General features: G+C 39.7%; 1 protein-coding gene across 8 annotated transcripts in view; it reads right to left on the bottom strand.

Moving 5' to 3' along the window:
* The window catches only part of kcnq5b (potassium voltage-gated channel, KQT-like subfamily, member 5b), a 136,504-nt gene that overhangs the window by 22,703 nt on the left and 92,440 nt on the right, over positions 1-21,361 (bottom strand). For 2 of the 8 annotated variants that reach the window (XR_007813299.1, XM_018678438.2), the window contains 11 exons: positions 19,106-19,231; positions 17,203-17,313; positions 15,766-15,861; positions 14,691-14,785; positions 12,037-12,063; positions 10,067-10,123; positions 7,998-8,221; positions 5,638-5,746; positions 3,661-3,792; positions 3,224-3,331; positions 111-237 (listed from right to left, as the gene is read on the bottom strand). Coding sequence is in view for 7 of the 8 variants with exons in the window: in XM_018678438.2 (XP_018533954.1) it covers positions 111-237; positions 3,224-3,331; positions 3,661-3,792; positions 5,638-5,746; positions 7,998-8,221; positions 10,067-10,123; positions 12,037-12,063; positions 14,691-14,785; positions 15,766-15,861; positions 17,203-17,313; positions 19,106-19,231 (1,212 nt within the window). In the remaining variant the exon portion in view is untranslated. Of the gene's footprint in view, positions 1-110; positions 238-3,223; positions 3,332-3,660; positions 3,793-5,637; positions 5,747-7,997; positions 8,222-10,066; positions 10,124-12,036; positions 12,064-14,690; positions 14,786-15,037; positions 15,131-15,765; positions 15,862-17,202; positions 17,314-19,105; positions 19,232-21,361 lie in introns of all 8 variants that reach the window. The other 6 variants (XM_051070885.1, XM_051070886.1, XM_051070887.1 and 3 more) reach the window with 6 other exon arrangements.

Below are 21,361 nucleotides of genomic sequence, written 5' to 3'. Positions count from 1 at the left end.
AGGAGTGTAGACATATGAAAGTGAGAGGACTTGGTTTGAGAAATAGAAATGACTGATTATTTAATCCACCATGACAGAAGAACACATAGAACAAGAAACATCACACAGACCTGCCGCTCCACCTTACAGACGCGACCTAGCATGCTCATGTCCTCTAATATATCTCCATCAGACAGCAGCTTCTCTCGAATCTTCTTATCTAGAGGGATCTGGCCCTTCCCGAGGATTTGGTCCACTCTGGAATACACACACACACACACACACACACACACACACACACACACACAGAAACACACACAAACACAATAATACATTAATGATAAGAAGAAAAAGAGTGACAAAGTAGAAATCCACAAGGCAGCCGACAGAAAGGAAGGAAGATTAAAACTGCAACAGAATGATAGATTACCATAAGCACTCTTTCTTTTCCAACAAATACAGGCAAGTGAGAGGTTATCCCCTTTCAGTGGATTGGACAAATAGTGTAATAGTGTATGAAACATTACTGACCACATAAGGATGGCATGTTACTAAATCTCTTGTGATTCGAACAGTTAACAACACGAGGTTTGATTGTTCTGTCTTGTCCTTTACATAAACACCGTTCCTGCTCAATCCAGTGAGGTTCAGTAGGATCGGTGTTAATAAAGTCTGATGAGGGCAGGACACATTCTGCTACACAAATTACAAAAAAATAAAAAAATAAGTAATTAAAGCATAAAGCATAAAGCATTCTCATTGGGACTGAGCACCTATTTTCAGGAGTGGGTGAAGCTGGATCCAGACATTTTTCTTAATGGTATGGGACAACATTTCCTCTTTCTTCTCCAAATGCAGAAGACAGGGTTGACTATCACTGCTGTATTTCTACATCTGTAACTATTCTATACATGTACTATATGTATAGTAATTATGTATAGCTTTAAATTTAAATTAAATTAAAATGCTTAAATTACTTTAGCTTCATTTGATGCATGTGGGATTAATCTATGCAAAAATGGCCAAAAAACATAGCCTGATGAGGCATACTGCAATGTGTCTGATTAATTCCTCTGAAGAGGTAGCACAATTCATGCAATAGTGAAATGCCATTCTTTTTGTTGCAATGGAATCTTTATGCCAAATAAATACAGTAAATTAAAAAAAAAAAGCTACTTCAAAGACTATAGCAATCACCATTGTAATAAGTTAGTGTTAGGCCAAGATCAGTGTGTTCTGAATGATAAAGTTTTCTTGTTGTAGAGATGACCTTGTCTGTTGGTTGCATTTGTGCATTTTGGATGTGAGATTAACTGCTCTGCAAAGCTCTATGTTGCAAAGTGAACTCAGTATGGAGAAAGGTGAGTTAGCATGTGTAAAAAACTGTAATTTCAGGGGTTGGGAGCAGTGAGATAAACAGCTGGAGGCGCTAATTCTCCAGTCAGATGCCTGACTGAAATGTTGGAAAAGAACAGGGTGCAATGGGATAACGTGACAGAGCACCAGTCGAACCTCAAACAAACAGAGTCAGTGTAGAAAATAGGGAGGCACTGTGGCATCTATGTCTGTTTCCTGTTTCATTTATTATTTGGTCTGATGTTATTTTTGGAAGTATAAGTGGACATTTCAGTGGATGTTGAGTGGTCATGATTTATTGCATTTTATTTATATCCATACAGTAACTTTTCCACTTTAGCCAAGCGTTTTCATTTTTTTCATTTTACTTATTTTTTTTTAATATCCAACATTTTATCTCAGGCTCTTTTGTGTACAAACTGAAAGTGCCCATAAAAACAGGTGAATGGAAACACACTTCTCGTCTAATGTACTAACCTATCGAGTTATCAATACAATTGTAACAGATGAGGATACAACTGAGTGCAAAAGTTCATTCTTGACCTTCCAAAACAGCAGTAATCTTAATTAAAAGTCCACCTGCTAGCTTCTTCTGGAGCTTTCAGCTGTATCTCAAGGCATTAAGTGGCTGGAGATTGCTTAGTTGTCATGGAGAAGGCAGAGGTTACAATCTCTGCTCGAATATATGATGACGTGTCATTGTTTTTGTCACTTTGGTCATGTTTCAGTGAACAGCTGACAACAGCAGGGGTCAGTATTGCAGCAATGGCAGGTAAGATTTACCGTTGCTGTTGGAGAATGTAGCTTGTGTGTGTGTGTGTGTGTGTGTGTGTGTGTGTGTGTGTGTGTGTGTGTGTGCGTGTGTACGTTGCAGGGCATGTTTCTGTGCGATAGGTGGTTACATCAGGTTGCAAATTCTTGTGAGGATCCCAGAATTTTCCAGAGTTCACCACAGCAATTTAAGCCAAAACCAAAATCAATATACACCGATCAGCCATAACATTAAAACCACTGACAGCTGAAGTGAATAACATCATTCTGCTGAGGAACCATGGGTCTTTCATTCATCTGGATGTTACTTTGACATGTACTACCCACCTGAACATTGTTTTAGACCAATTACACACCCCCAATGGCAACAACACTCTCCAATGTCAGAGGCCTCCCCCAGCAGGATAATGTTCCCACCACACCACAAAAACTGCTCAGAAATGTCTCCAGGAACACGACAAAGAGCCCAAGGTGTTGACCTGGCCTCCAGACTCCCCAGATCCCAATCTGACCCAGCATCTGTGGGATGATCCAGAACAAGTCAGATCCATGGAGGCCCCATCCTGCTACCCATAGGACCCAAAGGATCTGCTGGCAAAGACCTGGTGCAGGAGATCTACAGAGATCCCATGTCCAAGCCCCAACAGATCAGAGGGGGACCTATGCAATATTAGGCAGGTCCCACAGGTACTGAATCAGATTCTGAGCAGTGTGGTGGAAACATTATCCTGCTGGGGGAGGCCCCTGACATTGGGGAGTGTTGTTGCCATTGGAGGGGTGTGAGCTTGGTTTGTGACAATATTTAGGTGGGTGGTACGTGACAAAGTAACCAAAGGTTCCTCAGCAGAACTTTGAGTTTGGTTAGTGGATGACTGCACCATCCAAAACAGAAGGAGTGATGCGTGGTAGACATATGTGAAGGAAGGCGGGGATCATTTCACTTCCAGCTCAATCAATTCAAAAAAGAAATGTAATCGTCATCTTATAATTATAGTTATCATATTTTTTTGGGGGTGGGGGGGGGGTGAACAAGCTGTTGAACCAACTTGACCAACTGAAGTGAACTGATCCCTTGTGACATGTGAAGAATAGGGGGAGGGAATGGGCATATTCTGACCCCTGAGTGGAGTTCTTTCTGCCCTGCCTGTAATAGACAGGGAGGGAGGGGGAGGAAAAGGTCTTGGCTCTGCTGCTCAGGGGCTGTGGACGTACAATCATGTCCAGCCTGTGAGGGAAGCAGACACACACGCACGCACACACACACACACACACACACACACACACACACACACACACACATACATATGCATACATACAGAATGCAAAAGAAAAAATAGACGCACATCAGCATAATACACATATGTACCCATACATTTATAAGGTATGTGTGCAGGTGCACGCATACATGCGCACACACACATACATATACACCAAGACACAGATGAATCAGTTACAGTGTGATCAAACAGCTCTGGTTTGACAGCAAAGACTACAGCAATGAAAACTGTCAGCTGATGATGTTGCCATGCTGTGTGTGTGTGTTGTTATTCCTACCTGGTCTGCAGGCTCTTGATGCGACACAGCATATCCAGGTGACCAGCAGAGTACTGTTCAATCACATCCTTCACGTCATAAGGACGCAGCGTCTCCTTAAACTTCTTCTTGGCAACATGGAACTTCATGATCCTGCATAACAACAGAGAGGGTCATGAAAAAGCCACAAGGGGGAGCTCTGATGCAGTCAGTGCAGATGACTTTCTGTGACTCCATCAGCCTGGAATATTTCACAGACTGTGGCTACTGAAAACACAGAAAACCTTACCTTTATAGTTCTTGTTTTTAGAGGTGCTCAAAATGTGTCATTGCATGCCAGCTACCTGTTTCTTCACACCAATACAGCCAGAACACCTGAACAATCACATCAGTCCACCTTGTAACAACGTCCAGCAAGGTGGTGGCTGCTTATTTTAGCAATGAAATGCATGAAAAAACTATTGCTGTGGAAAAGCTCTGTGAATTTATGCACCTGTGGAGTCTACACTAAATACAAAGGAATTTCAGATCAGGTCGCTGGAGCCAATCCCAACTGACATTGACTAACATTGTGTGAGAGCTGACTGGACAGAGCAGCAGTCTATCATTCACATTAGACTCACCAGTTAACCTAACCTGTATGTGTTTGGACTGTGGGAGGAAGCTGGAGTACCTGGACAGAATCAAGGCAGGCACAGGGAGAACATGCAAACTCCACACTGAGTGAACCAGGGTTCGAACCAAGAACCTCTATGCTGTGAGGCGACAGTGCTAACCACTGTACCACTATGCCCTTGGTCACACCAGATAACCAAAGAATATATTTCTGCTCCTAAGCACAGTCGCATTCAAACATGTCAAAAGCAACATGTCTTTGCAGAATCAGGCCTACTGAAGAAACAGTCCAACATATTGCATCGCTGGCACGAGAGGGGTAGAATGTCTCACCCAATAAAGTACAATCTCAGTCTCAGAGGGAAATTAACACCACTAAAACTGACTACTTACTAGTTACTTTGCAAGTAAATGTTTTCCAAACAAAGGATATGATGAGCTTTTAAAGTATGAAGCACTGCTATAGATTAAACTGCCCAATGGCACACAAAGTAGTTAAGATGACCTCCACCTCAACCAGTTACAACAGTAAAAAGCTGCATGAGTGTAATTGAATAAATGAATATAAATGAATTTGTAATACAAATCAAATAATACCAAAAAATGCTGCAAAATTTCATGATCTGAACTACACCAACAAGGATTCAGTTAAACTGAGTTTAGTTATAATCAAATCTTATCTTTAATTTACGCAAATCTTAAATCATCTTCATTATATGACATATTCAGGATTAATCAAGCAACAATAATAGTTTAAAAACTGTTTAGTCAGAATCTGATTCAGCTGTTGCTTAATTCTAATTGTTAACAAAAGTACCACTTTAAATCAGTGGAAAGAGCACAGAGAAAAAAAAGAACATAAATCTTTAATGTGAGAGCCAAAAAAAAAAAAAAAAAAAAAAAAAATCCATCCCTTACAGTTAGACACTGATTGAAAAAGTATGTTTGATTGAAAAAGCAGGTTTTTGAACTGGCTCTACATTTTCTAAACAAACAAAACAAATAGGCGAACCACAATCTAAAGTTAGTTAAGATTTACCTCTTGCAGGTTCAACCCAAACTTGTAGTATTTGTTGAAACTGCATCTGACTGACTATGTTTCTGTTTGGACATCATGACTAAGACACAAGCTGTGTCCTTGTAACATGATCACCTTACATAGCTTGACAGTGTTAATGCTCCCACTAACCATATTTCCTCCCTCTCTCCAGTCACATGAACCAAAGAGGATCTAAAAATCTTCCAGTCACTTTAATCCTTTGACTACCTTCAATCAGGAAAGCTGCTGAATGGCAGGGGCACAATCAGGATTGTTGCAGGCAACCTTGGCAGCAGAAAACATATTTTATTAGTTGGACTGTAGGAGGAAGCCTTTTGCCTCACCTGACAGCTCTAATGACAGACTTGACTGAGGGCAGCAAGTCCTCCACTGAGATCTCGCAGTGACAGCCCTTCTCGTCGAAGCCATCCTCCCCTGCCATGTTGGAGTCTGCTGCTCAGGAGAGAGGATACAGGAAAGAAGGACTTTTCAGATTTTGTTCCTTGATGAGACCACTTTATGTCACCAATGGCATTTTACAAGAATGGAAGCTCAAACTATGCATTCACAAGTGTTGTATTAGTCTTACTATTATAAATCCAGAGATTAGTAAGAATCCTCCCACCCACACCTGAGCATCTACATCTGATTTTATTTCCAGTCTTCCCTGCATGGTTGTAGAGTAAAACTCTACTGATCATTGTCTCACCTGCAAATCACAATCTGTCAGTATTTCAACTAATTATCGGCAAAAGAAATAATGCCCCTTTCCTATGTGGTGTTATGTTATGTTCAAAAAAACTTTAATGTTGCATTGTTAGATTTTTTCTCAACAACAACAACGACAATGTTATCACTTCATAAATTACATACAGAATGTGTTCACTAACAGCTGCCTATTTACATCCAGCAGACATAGAGCAACATAGGCATTCATTTGGAGCTGTGTTTGTAAATGAGGTGAGTCTGGGGGCCTGAAAACCAAAACGTTGATTTTTAAGACACATAAATGCTAAATGATAATTCTGTATGTGTTCATCACTACAAGAACACATATTATCTATTGTGTGCGTTAGTTTAGCTTTAAGAAGTAAAAATGTAAACAAAGCTTTGTGTTTACACAGATCTTTATCATGGTCTGCCAATAGTGATACTGGAAATTACAACAGTGTATGCAAACACACAATTTGACTGAATGGACTGAACTGAAAGTGAAAGGGAAAAGCAGACCTATCTGATGCGGACAGAGGAAAACTGTGTTTTGAGCTGCTGTCTGGAACAGCAGACTAGTAGTAAAGAAAAGGTCCCTGGTGTGACTGCAGATATATAGCTAACAATGCAACTTTGTGACAATGCAGCTCCGTTTATGGGCCTCCTGAGTTATGACACCCAGAGGAGGTGAGCAGAGGGTTACAGTATAAGAGCTGGACTGCACAGTCGAACTGTTTGTTCTGTTCAACCAAATATTGTAAATGACCTTGGATAAGACCTGTGTGTGCGTAAGTGTTTGTATGTGTGAGATACACTGTGTCTAACCCGCTGATTAGAAAGAGACTGGGGGTAGGGTATCACCAGATTAAAATGTTAAACAGTCCCTGATTAACGGTTTGCTCCATTATATATAACATAGAAGTCTTCCACTGAAATAACTTCTTATTTCACTTCTAATTAAGCCATAATGAAAGGGAAACATCTCCCATCCTCTAACATCTCATTTAGCCAACATGTCAGTGAACGATCAGATGGAGCGTGGCTAACCAGCCAACCAGTTTGGTTTTGGCTAGCGTGGTTATTGATTCCTCGCTACCAACAGGCCTCAGCCAGCTGGCTGGTTCCAACACCCCATATGGCTGCTGGAGCTCACTACCCCCACCTTCCATCAATCCATCAGTCCACCCACAAACACCAACTGGCCGTTACCCAGGAGGGCTTGCCAGGCCAGCACTGTTAGGCCAAAGGAAGGAAGTGCAAGCGACCATTAGCATTCCTCCACTCAGCTGCCTGAATTAGTTGTCAGAACCAGATCTGGTGGGTTGGATGGACGCCTCGATTAAATACATTAAGTGCAACTAGGGGGCTCGCCTGCTTGGACTTAAAGGAACAGTTCAACAATTTTGGACAGAAAACCCTTAGCTTTCTTGTTGAGAATTTGATCGATGCTACTTTCATCTCTATCATTTAAGTATGAAACTACAGCCAGGACAGGGATACCTTGGCTAGCATGAAGACTCCAAGCATTATGAAAACAACCTAGCTGGTTTTTATTCTTTTTTAGTGTGCAGATTAAACAAATGAGAAAAACATGTTAGTTGATGAGCTTTAGAGGTGCTGATGGGTGGATTTTTTTAACCTTTAGTCAGGGCCAGCCTAGCTATTTCTCCCTTCTTCCAGTGTTTTCTGAATGGACGGACATGAGAGTGGTATCAATCTTCTCATTTAACTCTCTGGAAGAAAGGTAAGATAGATTTTTTAAAATTTGTTTTACTATTCCTTTATATTTTAGCATAAAGGATAAGACTTAGCATTTTTGCAGTTAATCTGCATCAAAACACAATTTTTCATTATTCAGTAGAAATGCTGTACTGAGCACTATATATGGAGAGAGTGAGTTTGTTCCAGTTGCTATTCCAACTTAGTACTGCAAATTAATCTAAAGTAAGTCAGACATTGACTCAACTAGGAGTGGCAGGACAGAGTCACTCACCATCAGTGGTGGAACGGGACTGGCTCTTAAGGCGGAGTGAAGGTCTGAAGCGTGTGCGGTCATTGAAGCTCCAGCTCTTCTGTACCTTAGCAGGGCTGGTGCCCTCTGTACCGGACTCAGTCACCGGTGACCGCCGGTCGTTCATTGAGGACGTCTGCCTGCTCTTGATGCTCTGACCTCTGGGGCTCGCCATCCTCACCCGTTCCTTGAAGCTCAACTTCTGGCTGATAGAGGGGAGGTGGAATGAGAGGAATAAGAGGGGAATGGTGTTATGAGGAGGTGGAATGACAGACAGATGAATATATGTTAATGATAGAAATTTCAGGGCAACAACATAAATTATCAAAAACTTTTGGCAAAATGCTGCTCCTTTGCATGATGTAATCATGGCAGTCATCATCCACTACTTTAACCACTAATACAAAGTTGAGGGGCTGGTGCATAGGATGGAGAAATACCAGCATGCATTGCAGCATTGCAGCAGGAGCTTTACACAAAATGCAAACTCAGGTTAGGTATGACACATCAGCTGTGTGTTTGAGTTGTGCCTGGATGTGTACATGTACATCAGCTACAGTAAGTCATTCTATGTGACTAATTAGTGAGCATGTTACCTAAAGGGACCTTCAGTGCGACACTATTGTTTCAAATGGTTATATGATGGTCATACTTATTTTTTGCTGATAATATGTTGCCTACCATACCCAACTACAAATCATCATTTAAAGCCACAGGATTTATTGTGCATAACTTCCATGTGTCATGAAAGAGTGGGATTATGGAAGAAAATACAGAGCATTCAGAAATTTTTCAGACACTTTCACTTTTTTCACAATTTGTTAAGTTGCAGCCCTATGCTAAAATAACATTTTTTAAAAATCACCCCCCCCCCAATCAATCTACACTAAATACCCTACCCTATGCAACTTAACAAAATGTGAAAATCTGAATACTTTCTGAATGCACTGTAATTGGAAATTACTTGCATAAAGTGAATGAACAGAAGGTGGTTGATTATGGCTACATGCAAAGGCAGTGCAAGGCAACAAGCATGGCTAATTTAAATACAATCACTTCAGTGTTGTTGGATTGAGCATGTGTAGTTTTACCTTTAGGCTGGCAATATTTTGTAGTCTGTTTTGTATATTTTACTGTCAACAAATCTAATGGAATAACCAAAACTGAAAATGTGTTAATCCATCTTTCAGTACATTCTGCCCCACCTCTCTTGAATGTGTTCCTACTGAAGATGTAAATCAGGTCACAAATACAATTTCATTTTTAAAAATGACTCAGTAATTTCCTAAAACAGCTTGGCAGTGTAGGTTTAAACACGCAGTTATAAATGTTGCATTTGTAAACTGAACTACTTTCAGCCTCAGGTTAATACATCATTGGTGCACTAGTGAGTGTTTACAGCAGTAGGATAGTGCATGTGGTATTGAGTTTAAATGAGCTAATGTGGTCATGTTAATGAGAATGGAGGAACATGTCACCCAGTGTAACAATGTGACTCACTCACTGATTCATTGCTGGTTTTGGTCTTTTTCATTGGATTTATTGGCAATAAAATATAGAATATCACCAGACTTATCTTCTACAATGACTGTGTTACATGCATTTGATGTAAGTGACAGCAAAATGTCATAACTATTTCAAGGAATAGTACCACAGTTTAAAGCTTGTATCAGTGCTATGGGGAGTGGAGTGTGACATTAGGTTAGATGCATCACCTGGAGCTGCGTGAATAATACATTTCATTTATAACAATTTTCATCTCTGTACAGTCATGAAAAATCTTACAGGTGTTCATTATTTAACAGAAAATGATGCTTAAATGATTTGAGAGCAAATGTAGTTAAAACCAAAATCACAACAAGCCAGAGGTAGCGCATTGCTCAGGCAAAAGTAGTGTATTACTATAAAAGCAACTGATGTCTCCCTGCAAGATTTATTGGCCCTGCCCTCTGTCAGGTTGCACAGCCTCCTACTGATACCCATGCACCAAGAATTAGTCAGCATTCCCAAAGAAAAACGTCATGTAACAGGGCAGCAGAAATGCTGTGTACCTATGTTTCCGAGTGGTACACCTCCTCAGTAGCTTCTGTTTATTACTATGAATTTTACTAAAAAACCAAGAGGAGACATATGGTGATGTGTTACATGATGAAGAATTAGAAGAGAGAAAATGTTTACCTCTGAATCTTTTGTGGATGAAATATTGCTCTTTCACCTTATTACCCTTTGTCCTTTTTTTTACGTTGACCCTTCTCATTGTGCTTCTTGCTAGTTATTTTTTGCTCTGCGTTACATTAAGTCATTCTGGATGACTGTCAGTAAAATGTATGTAAATGCAATGATCCTTTGTAAAACTTTAAGTATGAAGGCTATGAAGCAAAAAGTAATCCATCAGAGTTTCTGCTGGTGCTTCAATTTGTCAACCACTGACATTTAGAAGCAGCAGGATGGAGGCAATTGAGCTTAGTCGAGGAAAATGAACATCTACAGCACCATTTGAAAAAGGCTGCAATTTGGTGACTCACGCACTTCATGTCGATATCCCTCATTTAACTATGTGAATTCAGCTGGGCCATGGCAACAAGTGCCTGAGTCACCAGCGTGAGGCCAGTAACCTTTAGACTGACAATCCTGGATCCACTGAGGATATGCAGACCTTGGTCTTTGTTTTTCATGTAATTCTTTTGTTCTGTAGCTGTGTTTTATCGCCACACTTCTGTGATGTATTGCTTTGAAAATGAATAAATAATTCTGGCTAATAAATAAAGTAAGGCAGCTCCAGTCAGACTGTATAGTGTGGCTTTTAATCTCCTCTCTGGCTCTGCAGTGGAGATGTAAACAGAGCCAGGGTTTGCAAAAGCATAGGTGAAGACTGGAACTCTCCTCTTTCGTTCTCAAGACATGCTCAGGATTGTGTGGGATGATTTCTGTTCTTGCCTGTGCACAGACAAGGCTGACTCTCATCTCTTAATTTGGCTCTTTATCTTATTGAATTCTCACATTCTTTGGCTCACTCTGCAGTGTGGTGTTCATACTATAAGACACCAGGCTCAGGGGCTAAACAGTTGACTGCATTCAGTTTCCTGTGGTGGTTCTCAAACATTTACTCAGTGTTTCATAACTGCAAACACAACACATTACATCACTCAGCCCTCACTGCCCTGCATGCTGTCCTCCACTAATGTTTCTAAAAATGCATTTGCTATAAAGGACTAACATTAGGAGCACTGATATCATTCAAAAAGTTGGTAATATGAGCACAGAGGCATACAAAATATAATTTCTAATAAGAATAATAAATGTATGGATGTGTGTGTGTGTGTGCAACTGCTTGTATTTTAGTGGCTCAGCATGTGCACGTGTGTGTGATTTTGGGAGGAGAAGTGATACGAAAAGAAAGATAAAGCACCAAACATTAAACAGAAAGATAAAACAATGAGTCACAGAGAGTGCCAGTGTAAAAGTCGCTCTAAGCAGGGCTACATTTCATTACCCACAAACTTAATCCCCTCCAGTTAGGGTGACGTTACTCTTTCAGTGACAGTGCAGTTCACACAGAAGTGGAGCAACAAGAGTCTTGAGGTTTATAATGGTTGATATTTTTCTCCAAAGAGGGCTGGGAGCAGGGCATCATTATTTAGTATTTTTAGATACTAGTGCATCTATAGTTTCTGTCCACATAACAAAATAAAGTTTTTCTGATATCTTACTGCAAAGCTACACTAATCAATATATATGAAAAACTGACCGTGTCCAGTATTATAGCGATTGCTCATCGTGATGAACTTGGAGAATTATCACCCTACTCTGCAGATTTCTTCAGCTGTGAACATGAAAACCCCACTGTGTACTACTGTAGCTTCTCAGCACTAAACAGCAGACAAAGTTAGGAACTGGCTAGTAAACACAGTGACGTATGGAGGAATGCCATATATATTCAGGTACCCAGGCCTATACTTAAATGATAGAGATACAAGATAGTGGAAGACAGTAAATGTTCAGAAAAAGCACAGTCACAAACCTTGTGGTGGACTCTCCCTGCTCCTTCCTGGGGGTGATGAGTGGAAGAAAGTACTTATTAGAAAACATCCTTTCATAATACTGAACTGTTAACACCCTATAGGACCATACCAGTGAGTTTGCATGTTTCAGCACATTTCCTACAAATCATGTTGCCATTTAACCATATTAAAAACCCATGCTGTTATGTTGACACCCCCCCCCCATCATTTCCAGTTATTTTTGCAAAATATAAAAATCTGTTGGAACATTTATGAAACTTGTTTAGGTTCAAAAATGGTGGGCACTCATTTTTGGTATGCAAAATCTGTGGTTAAGGAGCTAAAACCTGGAAACACACTGGTATGGTATTCTATATCAGCATGATAGGAAGATTTTTGCATTAAGAACTTTGGCAGCAACAGTTGCTGTTACAAGTGCAGAGGATTTGAGACGGCATAATAATAATAAGCATTCCAGGTGAAAGAGACCTTAACAAATAGCAGGCTCACTTTAAACATGCAGGTCAGTGCAGATTGTCCAGGCAAACTAAGGAAGCACTTGCAAAAAGAGAAGGTAGTGACTGAGTGACTGAAGATTTGCCACTTAGTCACTGTAAGGAGTATTACAACCAGCATTTGTGCTATGTACATAGTTCATTATGACTACAACTGTACACTATATGCCTTGCAGATGGTTTTCCTAATATTTCCAGGCTCCAAACAGGTTTCTGAGCAATGTCATGTACGCACAGAAGGGGAGGGTAGAAAACAAACCAGAGTGAAGGCTTAATTAGAAGATCAAAAAGTTGTTCTTGTGCCATAAACGGCAAGAATTTCAAAGCCGATGGATGGAGAATGTTCACTATCCCCAAGAGGGAAAGGCATAATTAGCTAGCATCTACCACTCTGGTCAGAGTCGTGGATTTTTAATAAGGTGGTAGTTTATTTTACATAGAAACTGGTAACACATCAGGCATACATCTAGTGTCTAATATATTTAGATGGAAAATGGCTGGAAGTTTATACATGATGATGTTATTAATACACATTCATGTGTATAGAATGAGGGAGGTTGTGTACCCTTAATTTGTGCAAGTGGCTTACAGCAGGAATTTCATATATACCAGCATTACTTTTTTATGCTAATGTTACTTTTTTATGCTAATGTTACTTTTTTACGCTAATGATACTTTTTAAAGCTAATGATACTTTTTTAAACTAAAGATACTTGCTAGAACCAACTTTTTGTTATCTTGGTTTGGGCTATTACTTCTACTAGCCGTGACTTTTTACAGGAATTACGTGTCATGTTGGCGAGCTAGAGGTGAAAGACTATCTGTCAAAGTGCAGTTAAAAAAGTTTTGGAAATGTGGGGATGAGTTCCTCATACAAACAACAACAAACTTATTACAGCAAATGTACTGGCTTTTAGTAAATTGATCTATTTCTTAGGATACCTTCACACCTAACCTGTTCAGTTAAAATGAATCTTGGTGTGTTTTCCCGAGTTAGCACAGTTTATTTGGGCTGGTGTGCAAGCTGTCAGTTGGATTAATTGTACCTTCCAGAACAGTGCTTTACAAGAAACCTCTTCTCTGTCATGTCGCTGCTCGTTCGTCGTTATTCAAAGCATGCAGTCGATCTGCAGTCTGTTAATACTTATGCTGCTTAGAATCATTTACTTCTCAAATATACACATTAGAAGCATGAAGCTGACTGGTCAGTGTGTGACATCATGTTTACTCCCCTTTGTTATTTTGTAAAAAAATCAATGTAAACATAAACCTGGGCAAAACTAAAAGGTTAGTACATCAGTACATCATTTCCCTGTGGTCCAAGGTAAAATGAACTGAAGTACAGAGGTGAAATAACGGGGATATCGTTGACATATAAGCTTTCATAACATTGCCGCAGTGAGTTCTCTTCCTCCCTGTGTGTGCGTCCTCATTTGTTTGTCAATGGGAAAACCCTCCAAGTGATCCATACATGATTCATGCATAGATATACCAGCTGCCAAAACCAATAACAAAATGAACTGTAAACTGTTCCTCTAAATAACTCAGGCCATCAGGACCGAGTGGCCTCCCAATTTAAGCAGACTGAAGTGCTGCAAATTTTGAAAAAGCTTGACTGGCTCATTGAGACCACAACTGCCATTGTAAATGAATATACCACTGAGGGCGAATGCTAAAATTGTTGCCTTAGTCTGTCAAAGTGACAGCAGTCACAGTCCTGGCCCATTGAGCCCTCAAACTGACTTTAGAGCCTGACCTGACTGTGAATGGTGTGGAGGGATAAAAAAGTTCATTTATATAACAGCAGCTACATTTACAGGTTGTTTAGAGATGTTTTTAAAGTCAGTGTGTTTTTCTGTTAATTGCAGAAAATTGAGATTAACAGAGCCTGGAAATTATTAGTCTCTTTGATGGCTGTGAACCATTTTCTCATAAGAAAAAAGAAATGATCAAAATGATTGCATTTATATGTTCAATAAAGATAAAAAAGCAGATACATTAAACAATAAGACAACAGAGCAGAAAAAAGTGAAAAGGTTGAATCTTTTTTAAAAATGCACACACAGTAACTTAAAATGCACATAATTGAAGTATAGGGAAAGATGGCTAGAGTGGCACAGACACCAAATACAGACACCAGCTGCCATAGTTGTACCTACTTCGTAGGGCTGCAGGTATGCAACGCCTTCAAGTGAGGCTTCCAGGTAGCAATGGAAACCGAGTTCTCATCAGCCGCATAACTACGCCAAACACACTGCATGCAGAATACACAAAACCAGAAAGAAGAAAAAAGTACAAAGGAGACCCCAAAAGAAAATGATAAATGGAAAGAAAAAAAATAAAGACAACAAAAACCAAAGCCGAGGAGGGAGTAACAAGAAAGAGGAGGAAGAGGAGAGAGAGGATGAGGAGAGTAGAAAAGAAAACAAATTAAAAGCTGATTAGTGAAAACAAAAAAACTGGTGTGTCACACGTTTGTGGTTGGGCGGAGGTCAGGCATGGATACATGCCTGTGGGAAGGCAGGAGGCTCTCATAGTGCCGCCATGTGGCGTCTAGGTAGGGTCTGGTACTGTCGGTGGAATAATAACGCCACGCAGCCTGGTACAACACGGGGGTGGACAGGATGAAGAAGAGGAGGAGGAGGAGGTGGTGGAGAGAAGACAAGTGGAGGTGGAGGTCAGGAGAGGGGGAGAGGGGAACATAAGATGGGAAGGAAAGAGGGGAAACCAAATAGGAAGAGAGTGGAGAAGCATGTGGGAGGAAAGTAGGTGAGAGAGCAGCGGAAGAAAAGGAAGCGTATGGAGAAATATTTGAGGAGGACAATGTGAAGTCAGCACCACTAAAAATCAGGATGACACAAAATGAGTGTGAAGATCAGGCTGGAAAAGAAGGAAATGTGGGGGGGGGGGGCTTAAACACAGCAAGGTGAAAAGAGCTTACTGCAAAGTGATGATGAGGGGGCACAAGGATGGACAGAGTGAGGCTACATGCTATGTGCTTTTTATTGGGTAGATTCGAGTTTCAGAGTCCATGGAGGAAAGGGAGAAGCTGGAGAGGACTTTCAATCACAATTTATATTAGACAGGTATTCATTTCAGTTAGACACTATGATGTACTGTTTTGAAGAACAGCAACAATTCATATTGACTTTCACACATCAGCAGTAATATTTTTTATTTTCCAGCCCAAAACTGACTGTGTGTGTCAGAGACATAGAGGAGAGGGGTCTTTACCTGGATGAGGTAGGCAGCTGGGTTTCTCCTCTTCTCAAAGTGCTTCTGTCTGTGCTGCTCTTGGACCTTCAGAGCAAAGCCTGAGCCCAGAATACCCTGGTATGATATTAACAAGGAATAAATCACAACTCTGATGAGAACGTCCAGTGTGGCTGCATGAAAAATGACATGGTCAATTTGGAAACAGTATGTAATATGTTTATTCTTCTTAACAGTTTGAGATTTTGGCAAACATCGCCTGTTCACTGTCTTGAGTGTTAGATGAGATGATCTGAACCACTCTCAAGGCACATTAATATTATTATGCCAGAAACTGTAATTTGTTGAACTGTGTTCCAGGCTGTGCTGACCTCTGTGGCACAGCCAGTCGTTGTTGACCACTGCTGTGTTTCTGTATGTCTGGAACTGTACATTAAAAAGTTGACCTCAGATTGAATCAGACAAAAAGATATTCACCTGGCGAAATATCAGCACCCTAGTTTCCTGCAGTAATGTGAATATGCCTTCATAACTGTGCTTTAAGTATAGGGTTGGAGCTGGGTGGCAGTTAGCCTAACTAGCATGAAGACTGAAAGCAGACGGAAACAAATGAGACGCTACATGTTAATTAGCGAGCTTAAGAAGTGCTAGTAGGTGTATTTTTTTTAACTCTTCTAACTAGCTGTTTCCTTCTGCTTCCAGGTTATTAGCTACCACAGACATGAGAGCAGAATCAATCCTCTCATCTCACTCTCAACAAGAGCATATATATATATATATATATATATATATATATATATATATACAGTTAATCTCTATGATTCTAGTTTGATCTGATTAAAGTAAAAAAGTAAGGTGTACTGTGGAGCTTTCAGTTACATTTATAGTCACTGTTTTCTCACCAAAATACCTTCAGTGTATCCTTGAGACTTAACAAACACGCTGAATGAATTTCCTTCCTTATAAAACACTGCAGTCGATTTTTTTTTTTTTGAATATTTTGAAGCCAGCTCTCTTTCCCTCGCCTTTTACTAGCATCTCATTAGGATTTTGGGCATGTTATCACAAACAAGTCTCCATCACTGGAACAGTGTTCAAGTGTGACATGAATGGGTATGCACTCATCAACACCGCTCCATAGAGCCACTAGAGGTGAAAAACTATAGGGTACCTTAAATTAAAGTTAGAATAAAACACATTTAATTGAGTCACTTGAATCTCCATAGTAAAAGCCCTTCACTTAAAAATGTAAGCAAAAGTAAGTGGTCAGCTTAATCAGTTACATTATATTTCATTTAGTATATATTTCCTTATGCTTAACCTCACAGGCTTGCAAGCAAATATCAGCCAAACAATACCAAATCAAATAGCAGTAAATCAGAAAGTGATCTCTCAGAAGAGGATTAACAAATTCCCCTGCTCTCTTAACATACAATCACCTATGGAGTTTGGACTTACTGCTGGTAAAGCAAAGAAGGAGATGCCCAGGAGGGCAAACCCTGCAGACAGCATTCGTCCTGTCCACGTCTTTGGTGTTTTGTCTCCATAGCCAATGGTAGTCAGGGTGATCTGTGAGCACAAATAATAATAAGGTCATGGATGACTGTCATATTGACATTATGTCTGAATGTATATAAATGAATGAGATGCCAGTCTGGAAAAATAAATGACATTAACCACTGTGTAAGCTGTATGTAAGCTCATTTGTCAATATAATAAATGTACTCTACTGTGGCAGAAAGTAACTGTTGACAGGAGAGTGCAACCTGTCTATTGTTTCTTGAAGGACATGCTGCTTAATAAGTTGTCACTAATAACTTTATTGATGGCTTAATATAGCTTCAGAGAACCAAAAAGTAGGAATGACTTTTTGTTTTCCAGATTGTGACATATAAAGTTTGAGAAAGCAAGCATTAGAAATGATTTATTAACCATTAGAAAGCCATTAGTCACAGCTTATTAAGCCATATACAGGGTACCTTAATAGAAAGTGTTGAGAGATGTTTCTGGGGCAGGTGCCTCAAAATGTCAGGTCACTGTGCTGACCTGATCAACATGGCTGAATCAGAGTACAAGGTCCTTTAGGCAAAGATAAAACATAACATCTAGAGGATTCATTTGGACTCAGTCGTGGCAGATAGTCAAAATGTAACTGGGTTGAACTGGATCTATTATTATTTTTGTGAATAATAATAATATATTTATGAATGGTCTAACTATTGTATTATTTTCTGTACTTGACTTTCTCTCTTTACCTTCATTTATTTTGGGTTAAATGTCTTCTGGTGTGCATGACTGTATTATATTTGCATGTTTTTTCTTTTGCATACAGCTTGATTTTGCCACATAGAGGCATGATTTGAAATGATGCCTTTAGGCAGCACAATCACATCTGAGTGATTAGACTTATGTGGAGGCTTCACAGGAATGAGTCTGTTTGGCCTTGGTTCTACTGTACCTACACTGAGAAAAGCCAGTGGCTGAAATGTTTATTCTCTCTTGGCTAAAAGACAAGGTTTTTGAAACACAGCACGTGGATAGTTGTTGTTCTTTATATGTGAAGACCTTCTGTACTTATGTCTATGCAGATGATCCATAAAGAAACAATGAGAGGTAACTTATCAATATAACAACTTTGACTGAGTGAAGAAAGGACAAAAATAACTTGATGAAAGAAGGAGCCAGTGACTGATGTTTTAATAAAAGAAGAAACAGAGTTAATTGTGATGATGATATGTAGTGATGATACTTAGCACATGAAAATATGACCGCTGAATAGAGCTGTTCAAAAGTAGCATTTAGTGCAGTGGATTCATTATTTAATGACAGGAGGAAATAAACCTGGCTGAGAAGTAGAATTAGCACTGCTTTGGCTTCAGTACTCTGTCTGTGTGTTCTATCTATCTATACATATATTCATCTAGCACTCTCTCTGTTTTGGCAGACTGAACACCCTGGGTTATCTTTCATTAAAGGCTGTGATTGCTATATATGACAAAGGCGGCTACAGCCATTTTGTACCATTATAATTTTTTGAGCCAGTGTGAAAATGTCAGTTAATGGAGTCATGCAGGCCTAATGTTTATGGAGGTGCTGTCACAGACAATGACAAACTGAAAAACTGCTGCTAAAATGTGTGCTTGCTAAAACAAATAGCAAGGACATTGATTCTCAGTGTCCTTGCTCACATTTTTCTGAAGAGGTATTAGTGCAGACTTGTAACTCTGAGTTCTTCTGTTGCCCAAGAAAAAAACACTATTCAAGAAATCCAACAGACAGCTCCAGGTATTCTCTGGCAACCATCATCAATCCATCATTATGAGTTTTTACTGGCAGACAGAGCATAGTCCTCCAAACTCACCGTGCCCCACCACAAGGCATCAGCATAGGTTGCAAACTCCTTGTTGAACTTGTTCTCCACAAGGTAGACGAGGAACGAAGAGAAGATGAGAACCAAGAAGCCGATGTACCAGGCAGTTACCAGTTCCTGCAGGCAGAGTTCAAAACTGACTTTCAGAGTGTAATCATGGAAAAAAAGAATTTTGTGAATGCACAACCACTTTGGTTTTTATATTGAATCTGTGTTTTACTGTTTTTAAATTGCACAAGGACAATAATGTATATGGTTGTGCAGTTTAATTCAGTGGTTCCCAATAACAGGGTCAGATCCTCTTCAAAAGGGCATGGATCTGAGGAGTGATGAGATGACAAAAAAAGTGAGAGGTAATAAAAAACAAAACAAACAAACAACAACCCTGAAATTCTGTTACACAGTTGTGTTAATTTTTTAGATACTGGGCCCAATTTTTGGCTTTTATTTTTTAAGTCCTGTGGGAAGTTTGGATTGGAAATCACTATGTGGTCACACTGTTAACAACTCATATACATGGCTTTTTCATAGAAGTCACCTGCCAGAAAGGTTTGAAATCACTGGTTTAATCTTTAACAAAGGTTTTGTACTTATTAGCTTGAATAATCTTTCAATTGCTTTTAACTATAGCTGAATAAAATATTTTGCTCTGAATGGTGGTGGGGTATAGTAAGTACTGAGTAGCATTAAATGGAAATACTCAAGTACAAGTACCTCAACATTGTACATAACTAAAGATACTTAGATACTTTCCACCACTGGTAATAAGATGGAGTGAATCACACTTAAATTGAGCTCATATGTGATGAGGCAAAAATGAAGTCACTGCCAACCAGATCAGGTTTTAGAGTTTTCTTGTGTAAAGCTCTGGACTTGGGCCAGAATCAGGTTTGGTTATTTTCAAATCTACATTTCTTTTCTCGCTCTGATTGTGCCTGTTGTCTGGGTCCATGTGTATCATGTGTTTCAGGCAGATACACAATCCCCAGTGGGAAGAAACAGAGCTGCATTAGGGCTGCGTAAGTCTGGTGAGCTAACAGTCAGCAGTGGATGAAACAAAGCAAAAAATAACAGCCATAGGATCTTAGTTTTATTAGTTTAACTTTACTTGTCAGTGACCATGTTCAAAAACATTGATGTCATACAAAGGGAAGAGATACTGTGTACCAGATTTAGCTTTCCATCTGCAGTGACTGGGCAGGTACATGCTGCTCAGGTCTCAAAACTGACAACAGCGTCACTAGTAAGGTTCAGCTGGGCTGGGCCTGGGTTTCAGTTTTAGGTTCACACAGAACTCCACCCTGACCACCAAACTACACAGCTCTTCACATAAAAGAGCAGCTTATTAACTGGAAATTGTGATAATCAGTGGTTAGCATCAGCTCAACTGCTATAGCTGATGCTAACCACAGGCCACTGGCCTTTGCCTCTGAAGGCAGAGGCCAGTGGCCTGTGGTAGATAGCAAAAGCTGAACTGAGCTCTGAGCACTTCAGTACCAATATTTAAATACCACTGAATCAAATACTTAAAGTTCTAGAGGAATATGTCTTTCAAGACAAAATGCATATTAATGCAGGTTTCTATCCACTACTGTTATGTGAATATCAGGAGATGGCTTGTCAAAGTAAACTGATGGCACAAAAACTACTGCAGAAGAAGAGGAGAGGAAGAGTTCCAGTCAAACCTCAAACACAGAAAAACAATGTAGACAACATTATGGAAATATGGCATTTATGTTTGATTCATGTAGTCATTTAAAGCAAGTTACTTATTGCTCCACACACATCTAATTTGTCGATTGCCACTATTTTCTGTCTCTTCAGGGGAGCAGAAGCCACTGTGAACATATAAGTCACCTGCTTCGTGTTTGTCATGATTTATTCACTTAGCTTGTCTCCACTGCAGTTTTCTGAGTTTTTTCTTTTTTCCCATATTTCTGGTGTTTCCACTCTCGTAACTTGACAGCGTGCATAAAATCAAGAGGATGGAAACACACCCTATTACAGCCAATGTGGGTACACTGTTCTCTAATGTACATTGTATTACATGAAACTTTTTATTGAAAGGTGTTAATGCTTTGTGCACTCATTTACATATCAGAGTGGGAAATAATATTAGAAAACCTCACAATGCAATACACCTCAATACAGCACCAGCACTAACTATAGTTTCAACAGGGACACTGAAGAAATATCCAAACAAAACATTAAGCTTGGACATCCATGAAAAAAAATAACAAATATCTA

The sequence above is a fragment of the Lates calcarifer genome, linkage group LG5 (genome assembly GCF_001640805.2).
Source record: "Lates calcarifer isolate ASB-BC8 linkage group LG5, TLL_Latcal_v3, whole genome shotgun sequence".
Lineage (NCBI taxonomy): Eukaryota > Metazoa > Chordata > Actinopteri > Centropomidae > Lates > Lates calcarifer.
The sequence above is the reverse complement of the archived record's forward strand: the minus strand, read 5'-3'. Positions and strand labels throughout refer to the sequence as shown.